The sequence below is a fragment of the Dendroctonus ponderosae genome, unplaced genomic scaffold (assembly GCF_020466585.1).
Source record: "Dendroctonus ponderosae isolate FM_Combo_2020 unplaced genomic scaffold, Dpon_F_20191213v2 Dpon_F_20191213_48, whole genome shotgun sequence".
Lineage (NCBI taxonomy): Eukaryota > Metazoa > Arthropoda > Insecta > Coleoptera > Curculionidae > Dendroctonus > Dendroctonus ponderosae.
Window position 1 is genome coordinate 1 of NW_026018695.1, and position 10,238 is coordinate 10,238.

The following is a 10,238-nucleotide window of genomic DNA, read 5'->3' on the forward strand; positions in this document are numbered from 1 at the left end:
CTGCTAAAGAAGACAGCGCGACAAACTATGCCTCGTCTTCTGCTTCGCTTTAATTGAATATTGGCCTAATTTCTGAATCTTATAACGCACTTTCTAGACAGCGAAACTTTCTAAAAAAACTGAAATGAAAAAATTTTCGACTAGAAAAAGTTTTCGAGAAAATCATCGCTTAATTCAACGCAACCAGCCAGGCATCGACTCACACCGACGGTGAAAACATTAATCGCGCCAAACTATGCATTATGACACTCTTTCGTTCATGAAATAAAGAATTTTGCTTCAATTTGACCATATTGAAACGCGTTTTCTAGGCAAAAACATTTTCTGAAAAAGTTGGCGTTTAAAAATTTGCAATTAGGAACATTTTAGAGGAAAATTAACGTTTAATCCTGCTAGTGCGTCCAGCGATGTACTGTATGTCATAGACAATATATTTTTTTAAATTCTGCTCGAAAAAATTGGCTGTTTAAACTGCACAGGCTTTTGCCCTAATTTCTGAATTTTAAAACGCACCATCAAAATTATAAAATTCTCTAAAAAAACTGGTAAATTAGCGATTACAAACGGGTTCCGAGAAAATTAACGCTTAATACTTCTAGTGCGGCCAACCACGCAACTACCCACTCTTTTGTTGATAACACACAGACTTTCAGGAGTTTAGACTTTAAATAAACATTTTGAATCCATCTAAATTATCTAAAAACCCTGCTTTTTAAGAAACTCAAAAAATCAACTGTTAAAACATTAAGCAATCCAAACTGTGCATTTTTTTGCAACGGCTGATTTTTTTCTTTTTTAATTGATAGAATGTTTACCTAATTTCAGGACCGCAAAACTCACTTTCTCGGCAATTAAATTCTCTAAAAAATCCGCGATTAGGAAAGGCTTTTGAGGGACGGGGGGCTTAATCCTCGTACTGCATCCAACCATGCATTGCCCACATCCTTTGCTAATAGATCTTTGACTTTTTTGAGATTTACGAATTTTAGTCAACCTTTTTCTTTAAACGAAATTCTCTAAAAAATATGGCTTTCCTAAAAATTGAGTCATGGCATCTTTTCGAGAAAATCGATTGTTGAAACATTAATCGCGCCCAAGTTTGTATGTGTGTAAAATTAACAGACTTGCTGAGATTTAAAAATGTGTGATTAACAACATTTTTGGATCGAATAAACGCTTAATAGTTCTAGGGGGCCAAATTATACAACGACTCACTCGTTTGTTCATAAACAAGTTCACAACTGTGTTTTGTTCATTGTTTATCACCGATATTTGCCGCAATTTTAGAATTTGGGTAAACTTATGAACCGCAAAATCCTCAACAAGCCAGCATTTTGAAAATGTACTGCTAAGAGATCAAGCGCGCCCAACCATGCAACAACTCTTTTTTCCCCTTTTCGTTCTCGGAAAACTCGAGAAATGAGTGTAAAAAAACAATAAATTGGCGGGTAATTCAATTTTGTTTTAAATTATATGAAAAATATATTAAAGCTGCTGAATCTAGTGGTGCGGTTATTTTTTCTGTTTATGTAGCGATCAAGAAACTTTAAAAATTTGTGAAAAATGCAGATAAAATTATCTGCTTGCAACCTTGAAAGTCAATTAAAAAATCGGATTTTTTTTCTCATTTCCATATTGTTTTATGTACATATTTTGAACTCCTGAATCGAATGGTGCCAACAGGTTAAAGAAACTTACAAGTCACATGGTCATTCCATACGCTGAAGCTCGTTGTTTGGCTGCAAAAAATTGCCAACAAAGATGAAAAATAGAGCAGAAAAACTTTGGAAACCGTTTAAGATGACAAGAAAGAAAAATTTGCTTTGAGTTTGCAAGTTCTATAAAAATTGTTAAACACACCAGCTAATATCGACGAAGCTTTTCGGGACTGAAAATAACGCCAATGATCCAAAAATGTTCAAACCATTCGTAAAAAACCCTTACAAAAACCGTAAAGCAAGCGTACATAACACACGATTACGATAATAAAACTTTCTAAAAACTGCTGCGGTTCCAACACGAAATCGAAGAAGATTCAACAAAATCGAACGACAAATATTCCTGATTATCAACGTTTGTGCTTAGAATAGAAACAGTAAATGACAAAAGTGCGCAGTGATCTAATCTTTATGTTAAAATTATTAATTATAAAAAAATTGAACAAAAGAAAGACCAACAAAAATAAAAGTCGAGTGAGGAAGGAACCAATGAATGAATAATTTTGGAAAAGTCCTGGACGATGTAAAGAAATGTCGTCTAATGGAAAAAATGCAGTTGAATTTGAAAAAACATGCAAAATGTTTCCATAAAAAAAATTATAAATACGAAGACAGAAAATAAGCGCTCGACTGGATTCAGCAGCTCGAAACACATGAAAAATAAATAATTTAAAACAAAGCTTATCGTCGTCGGTCGTTACAGGTCATTTTATTGAAACTTTTTTCCTCATTTTTCGAGTTTCCCTATTTTTGGTCGATACGTAGAAAGAAACTGATGGTAGCATTCGATTCAGTACCTCAAAATACGTCCGAAAAAACAGCGGTTTTAGGACCGATAAACAAATTAACACGTTTTTTGTACATATCATAATTGAATAGAGATGGCACCGCCTAAGTGAGCCCACCCCACTGTTACCTCTGGGAAAATGTTCTTTTTCAACAGACCCTTTTTGAATATTCCATCCAAAATCGCAGCCAAATGCAGCACCTACTACAAATCCTTACAATCCAATCCTACTTACAAATCCACCGAATATAAAATGTAAATTTCCCGGCTTTAAAGCCGCCACCTTCTGACCTCAATCAGCATAATCAAGTGCGATTCCAGTGCTGACAGTGCAGTTCAAACAGAAAAAAGCAAAAATGACTGTGAAAACCCAAACCGCTCATGTCATCGAATGGCTGAAGAAGTTTCTGCTAGTTTATCCAGTGACGTGCTTCAGGCTGATGTTCTTGGTGTTCTGGAAATCGCCCTCCCTCCACTTGAACAACATGAAGAGCTGGTCAATGGAAATGCCGCAAATGGAACGGAAACTCGGCAGAACCGTGAGATTAACCAGAAGAGGACTGGAAAGGGTACCGCATAGAACATAACACGTGCTAGTTAAAAACTTGTTTTGTTTGTTTATGGGTAAAAAAATAGCCCAAAGTGAATTAAAATTATCATTTTCGATTAACAGAATTAATGATTGCTCAATACGAAAACACCACGACTATCCACGGGCGAACAGTAAACGAGCGCCCAAATTCGCCCGACGGTTATGGATGACGCAATTCCAGTTCTTCAACATTCAAAGGCAACTTTGTAAAACACTTTCTTTCAACGACTCGCAACAGACTTGGTAAATATCCAACTAAATGCTAAAATTTGGCTGCTAAAATCATTGATCTAAATCCACGGGCTCGTCCAACGGGTTTTCTTCGGGCAACTTGTTGAAACGCTCCTGCGTCTTCATCCAAATCTGATGCTTCGGATTCTTTGGCACGACCAGAGGCACTTCCACTGCAGCCCCCATTCCTGCTGTACCGGCATTTGATACCACCTTAACCTGAGCAAAAACGACAGGATTATTCAGAGACTTTTACCTAAAATCGAGTCTTACTGGTTCAATGCGGCCAGTTCCATCTTTTCCCAGGGATTCTCCCTCTTTCCACCCCATCTTGGAAAGCAGTTTAAAGCCTTTGTTCTCGGAGGTGATTGATCTGCAATTAACAAACAGTGTTGAAATCTACATTTTTTCTGGAAAACCTTGTCATGACGCGAATATTTTAAATGTCCAGGGGGGTTTTAGAAAGTTAGAGGTTTCCGAAATCGGGGACAAAGTTCCTACTTTTGTTGACGAGTAAATCGATGTCTGGTTGAGCGCAATTTTCCCTTAATGCAAAATGCACAAATTCTCGAATACTCATTAGATTAGAGAATTTATTTGTCTACAGAACGCTTTTTGAAGTTCGAAAATCGCAGCCCAATTCAATGAGTTGGGATGAAGGCACGGAGTCGATGAATGTTCGGTGCAGTTGAAACTTTAAGTTTCCTGGAAAAGCGGCAAAAAATACGGCAGAGAATTACGAAAAACTGATTTTCTTAGAGGATTGCTTTGTCCACAAATCAGTTTTAAAATTTTTAAAATCGCAAGCAAAGTCAGTGTTACAAAAAAAGAGTGAGTCGACGTATGGTTGGGCGCAGCCTAAACTTCAACCATAGATTTTCTCGAATAATTTTCCAGAACACAAAATGTACAATAAACAGCTTTAATTAGGGAATTAAATTGTCTTCAAAATGCTTTTTAAAGTTCCAAAACCGCAGCAAAATTCAATGAGTTCGGATAAAAACACGGAGTCGATGAATGTTCAGTGCAGTTGAAACTTTAAGTTTTCTAGACAAGTGAGAAAAAATACGGACGGCAGAGAATTACAAAAAACTGGTTTCCTTAGGGGATTGATTTGTCCATAAAATAGTTTTAAATTTTTTTAAATCGCAGCCAAAGTCAGCGAGTTACGAAAGAAAGAGTGAGTCGCTGTATAGTTCGGCGCAGTCTAAACTTCAACCGTAGATTTTCTCGAATTCTTTTCCTGAACACAAAATGTACAAAGAACAGTTTTAATTAGGGAATTGAATTGTTTTCAAAACGCTTTTGAAAGTGCCCAAATCTCAGCCAAATTCAATGAGTTGGGATGAAAACATAGAGTCAATGAATGTTCGGTGCAGTTGAAACTTTAAGTTTTTCTGTTCCTGGAAAAACGGCAAAATACGGCATAGAATTACGGAAAACTGGTTTTCTTAGGTGATTGATTTGTCTATAAAATAGTTTTCAAATTTTTTAAATGCAACCAAAGTCAGTGAGTTACGAAAGAAAGAGTGAGTCGATGTATGGTTCGGCGCAGTCTAAACTTCAACCGTAGATTTTCTCGAATAATTTTCCAGAACTCAAAATGTACAAAGAACAGCTTTAATTAGGGAATTGAATTGTCTTCAAAACGATTTTGGAAGTTCCAAAACCGCAGCAAAATTTAATGAGTTCGGATGAAAACACGGAGTCTATGAATGTTCGGTGCAGCTGGAACTTCAAGTTTACTAAAACTTTAAGTTTATATATCTTCAAAACCGTTTTTAAATTTGTGAAATCGCAGTAAAGTAGTCGGTGTAAAATGAAAGAAAAAGTGTATCGATGCCTGGTGGCACACGGTGTTGAAACATTGATAGGCGGTTTTCTAAAAAAAAATTGCGAATTTTATGAGCAAGCAACTGCTTTCATTCGGGAATTTAACTTCCTACAAAATCTTTCTCGAGTTTCAAAAATCACCAAAAAACTCAGTGAACTTTGGCAGTCGATTACTGGAAAAACATTTAAAAGCTCGAAATTTTCTACGAACAGGTTTCTTTGGGGAATTTAGCTGTCTACAAAGGGTTTCCTGAGTTTACAATTTTGTGGCCAAAATCAGGGAGTTATGAAGGGAACAGTTAACCCACGCATGGAGAGGCGCAGATGAAGCTTTAACTGGATTATCAGACTATGAAGGCTTTCACGGCCGGTCAAATCACATATAGAAATGTTTTTCGGGCTTTGTAGCCATGTAAGCCCGAAAAACATTTCTAGATGTGATTTAACTATGTTTTCTCAAAAAATTTCCGATGACACACACATCATTCAAAAAGCGGTTTTTTAGGAACATTCAGTTGACTGGAGACATGATTTTGAATTTCTAAAATCGGAGCAAAAGTTGGAAGTTTATGTACAAAACTGCAACTCGGAAAATTGATAATTGGGCCCCGACGACGCCTTGAACCTTTTTAAATTGCCTAAATCGATGAAGATTTTGTTGCATTCCGGGGATTTTTTTTAAGAGAATTAACTTGTCTTCAAAGGGTATCTTTAGTTTCGAAAATCGCAGCCAAAGTCAATGAGCCATGAAGAAAAGAGTGAGTAAATACGCAACAGAAACGACCATAAAATCGCAACTCAGTTGCTTCGTTGAGTGACTGAAGAACTCCCGAAATATTTAACAGTTCCTGGATAACTTTACTCACTCATCTAAGGAGGCGGCTTTGGTCTTTTCATAGGGATTCTGACTGCCCACTTCGTTGCGCCGCCTCTCCGCCCGATCCGTGTACCCTTCCCGCAACCTAGAAGGGTCTTCATTGGACCCCAAGAATCCGTGCTGCTTCCTCAGTCTCCTTAACTCGCTCTTGAACTGCTGGCTGATGCTCTTCTTACTGCCGCTTATCGGCACTGGCGGATCTAAGCCAAGTGAAAAGACGTATGTTGAGGAATGGAAAACCAACCGCAACTGCATGGTACCTTTGGGTTCCTCGATTAACAGCCCCGGCTCGCAGTGCCCGCAAGTCTGACTTCCTTCATGCACATGGCAAAGCAAAGTGGTGGAACCCAGCTGCAGTTTGCTGCCATGTGGCACCTCCGCTGGGTCGCTTTCCTGCTTCGAACTGGCCAATCGCTTGCCGTTCAACAGGGTGCCGTTTCTCGAACCCAGATCCACAATGGAATAGGTGGAAGTGTCCTCATTGTAGAATAGCTTCAGGTGATGCTTGCTGACGTTGATGTCGGGCAGCAGAACCGAGTGGTTCCCTTCGCGCCCAATCGTGCCTCCATCGCAAGTGACGATGAAAAGCGACCCGACTTTTATCTTGGGGATTTCTGTTGATTCCACTATCATGCGCATGCAGGGTGGATACTGCTTGGACACATCTGAAACAAATGGTTACACAATGAAAATTTTCGACAGGAACACGTCTACGGATGGAAGACGGTCACCAAGCGAAGGCCTGGTTGGTAAACCTTTGCCGGTAAAATGCCTCAATTTTTTGCAATTGCCTCAAATACGCAGATATTTTATTTGCCAAGTCCAGATCGGACGAATAAAATCTTTTGAATCGCGTGCCGACTCTTCATGAGGTATCAGATCCGTTCCTTAATGGAGCGAAACTCTTTTCAGATAGATTTAGATTGACTCCAAACCTCCCAATGGCCTTTTCGCATTCAAAACTGCGGAATTATGAAGAATAATTGTCGCTTGAAACACCAGATAATTTATCTGTATTAAACATTTATCGAAAAACTACGCAAAAATTGCGCTCCTAAACCACCAGTTAACAGCCTTTATTCGCCGCTAAATCTTCAGAAGTAGAACATTCCCAAGAATCAATGATACATTTTCCGTTTTTCTACGTAAAAAAGATCAGAAAAGCTGCGACGCTCGCTCAGAAACGCTCCTTCAAAATTGCAGCAGTTCAGACAACGCAATTTGTTCCTAAAAACCAGTTCAGGCTGAAATTCTTTGCGTAACGCTCAAGGCTCTTAATCGTGYAGAAAACAGCTCAGAAATTAAMTTAAAWRWAAATTAAACCAACACAGATTTTCTTGATTGGTTCAATTGACGCTTCAGAAGCTTATTTTTGGGTTTAAACTACACAAGTAACGCCATTAACAAAARCATTAGAACAACCGCACTTAGAAAAGTGTTGCCAAAACTGCAAAGGTGCAAATAACGCGACTTGTTCCATAAAGCTCAATCAGGCTTAAATATGAATTATCACAGATATTTGGTAAATTAGTGGCTTCAATGCCCAAGAAGCTAGAAAAACGTTCAAGRGAGACTCAGAAGAMTTTTCAGTGTTGCTGGCACGACGCTGAGAGAGCGGCTCAACTTWAGAGGATTAAATGGACTTMATTTCAAACTRCAGTGAAACGCGCAAAAATTGTGCGGGTGAACAGTGGAAATATTTCCTGTTTTTCCAGTTAAATTGCTAAACAAATATGTTTTTGTCGAAWCGACTTGAGTGGCGGTTRAACTATCACGAGTGTCGACCACTAGCTAAACATTTCATTTTTCAATTGGGTTCATTAATGCTTGTTTTGAAAAACTCTGCCGAAATCGGTTTCGGATCAAAGGCATTCAACTAAACTGCTCAACAAAATGAACCGTTAAACACCCAAATCTGACCCAACTTTGGAACTGGATAAATTCTGATTGCTTCAAGCGATTCAGTTGATTTTTTAAAACCACCCTGTAAATAAACGAGATAAGCGAAAAATTAAAAAACGCTTTCCGGGATCTCAATGCTTATGGCCTTAGAGTTTCTGTCCAACTGAAAACACGCTGAACTTTCGCCAATTTTGCACTGTTTCTTTCGCCACCTTGCAGAAACTTTGTCTGAAGCAACAATTGTATGCAAAAGCACGCAAGAACCGAAAAATAATTGCACTAAATAACGCTTCAAGTGGAAATCAATTYGCTCTAAGCAGTCAGAATTGATCTAGTTCCGAAGTTAATCCGGAAAAAATAATAAGAAAGTGGACAATTTAGCTTTGAAATTTACTGCAAACGAACTCTTGTGTGTGCTAAAATGCAGACAATCTTGCCGGGGCAAAAGCAAGTAATTCAAGTTGAGTTCCATGACAAAAAAATAGATAAAACATATGTACCACTTGAGTCAGAAACGCATTCGTCGTCCTCAAAAGTGGCCGAACTGTCCGAACACTCGCCCTCTTCAAAATCGATCCCAAACTCGTCAAACCTCGGTCGCTTGGGCTCCTGCAAATGATATGAATTTTACTTGTCATACGTACCCAACGGGCGGCAGCGTAGATTAGATATGTTCATATTATTGAAAGAACTTGAAAGAGTCTCCATATGGTAGAAGCTGTTTACCTGCAAACACGAAAAACATAATTAAGTCTAAGAGTTTTTTAGGCAACAGTTGCTTCAGTACTTTTGCTTTCTTTTTATTTTTCGCTCGTCGCTTTTTTCTGCTTAGACATACAGAATCTTTAGCGGGTTCAGCGGGAGTGACTTGCGAATGATACTCATACGTCTTCGTCTCCTGGTTGTAGTTCAAATAAGTCCCTGATGAGGCATCGTAATACAGACCGTATTCCTGCCACAATGAGCGATTAGAACTGCGTACATCAAAGGGCAAATGGTTACTCACAGCGTTGTAGTAATAGCCGCTCGTGTAGTCGTAGTAGAGACCAGAGGTTTCTTCGTAAACAAACCCAGAGGACTGCACTGCTTGCTCCGCAGCTTCTTTTATATCTTCAGCCAGGCTTTTTGGCTCTTTCTGTCCATTGGTTGAGGTCGTTTCAGTCAGGCCGCTTGAGAAATGGGTTTGAGTGGAGGCATGACGGGTCTTTCTCTAAAAAACACAGAAAAAGATTAATGCATGAATGGTACACCAGAACGTGGAAACAGGCAATGAGGAGGCCGATTATGTTTAGGCTCTTGTGCATCATCGCATATTTGTGTCGAAATTATCGCAACCACCGGCAACCCGGGGGTGCGAAGCGGGTGCAACCAGAGACAAGTAATCATTGCTTAACTCTGTGTAACTCTTGTCTCTGGGTGCACCTCAGCGAAGAGACAACGGGAGGTGCTGGTTGCAAATGGTAAAATCGCGTTGGATAAAAAAGTGGGGTTTTTATATTTAAGTGTGTATAACCTTAGTATTCAACATTTATTGAGAGAGAAGTTGCCTGGGACATCACGAGTTTGCCTTACTCTGAATGTACCTAAACTTGCTCTAGTTCATAAGAGATTTGTCCAAACAAATAAAACATATACAACAATAACGCCCACCTCAAAAGAGAGCCCCAAATCCAATCTAAAGGGTGCTTTGCTTGATGCTTGATAGTCTTTTTTTGTCTGATTAAAGTGGTGAAATCAAAGAAGTCAACAAACCTACCTCGCTCATCTGCTTGTACTTCAACTTCCACTTGATGATTTTCTTCACTTGCTTCTGGATGATGCGCTGCATTTTCTGGACCAGTTCTAGCACCTCGGGAAACTCCTTGAGTTTCCCCATCAATTCCTCATCCAGTTTGTGGATTTCGCCGTAGTTAGATCCGCCATTAGCGGAGTTCTTCGCTTCCAGGGAACTGTGGCTTGATCTGGATGATATTTTTCCTACAGAGCCACTTCGGGACCGGGATGAAGTGGATGATTTCCTTCTGGAGTCCATGGTTTCAGAGAAAAGGCGCAATGTTTCTGGAAACCCAGCTGAAATAACTGTCAGCTGAGTGTCACTGCCGAAGTGGGGTTAGGGCTCCGAATGGTCGAATATTGTAGGTTAGGGGTTAGAAAAGTTTGTTGATATTTCAATTGTTGTCCATTTTTGACGGTTTTTGTTCATTATGTGCCTGCAGTGATAAATGTTGCGTAAAGTTTATAAGCCGTTTTGGCGATTTTATGCAATTTAACGGCTAAATCACGGGGACTTTTGGTAGT

At 39.1% G+C, this 10,238-nt stretch overlaps 1 protein-coding gene across 2 annotated transcripts; it reads right to left on the reverse strand.

Annotated features, from left to right (window-relative positions):
* Positions 1–3,148: 3,148 nt before the first annotated feature.
* Positions 3,149–10,062, reverse strand: LOC125504414 (angiogenic factor with G patch and FHA domains 1-like). 2 transcript variants are annotated; one of them, XM_048666316.1, is made up of 8 exons: positions 9,697–10,062; positions 8,947–9,150; positions 8,728–8,892; positions 8,585–8,666; positions 6,299–6,703; positions 6,028–6,238; positions 3,602–3,701; positions 3,149–3,547 (listed from the first exon to the last, which is right to left on the reverse strand). In XM_048666316.1, exons 1-8 carry the CDS (start codon positions 9,970–9,972, stop codon positions 3,380–3,382), a joined length of 1,611 nt encoding a protein of 536 aa, XP_048522273.1. In that variant the 5' UTR covers positions 9,973–10,062; the 3' UTR covers positions 3,149–3,379. The 2 variants fall into 2 exon arrangements, with proteins under 2 accessions (XP_048522273.1, XP_048522272.1); XM_048666315.1 differs by lacking the exon at positions 8,585–8,666 and adding an exon at positions 8,441–8,549 and having other exon boundaries at positions 9,697–10,061.
* Between the last annotated feature and the right edge of the window lie 176 nt (positions 10,063–10,238).

Coding starts and splice junctions, on each gene's coding strand:
- LOC125504414 (XM_048666315.1), bottom strand. CDS start 9,972: ATGGACTCCAGAAGGAAATCATCCACTTCATCCCGGTCCCGAAGTGGC. Junction 6,704..8,440: donor ATGCGTTTCTGACTCAAGTG/GTACATATGTTT, acceptor CATTTGTTTCAG/ATGTGTCCAAGCAGTATCCA. Junction 3,548..3,601: donor GAACTGGCCGCATTGAACCA/GTAAGACTCGAT, acceptor GTTTTTGCTCAG/GTTAAGGTGGTATCAAATGC.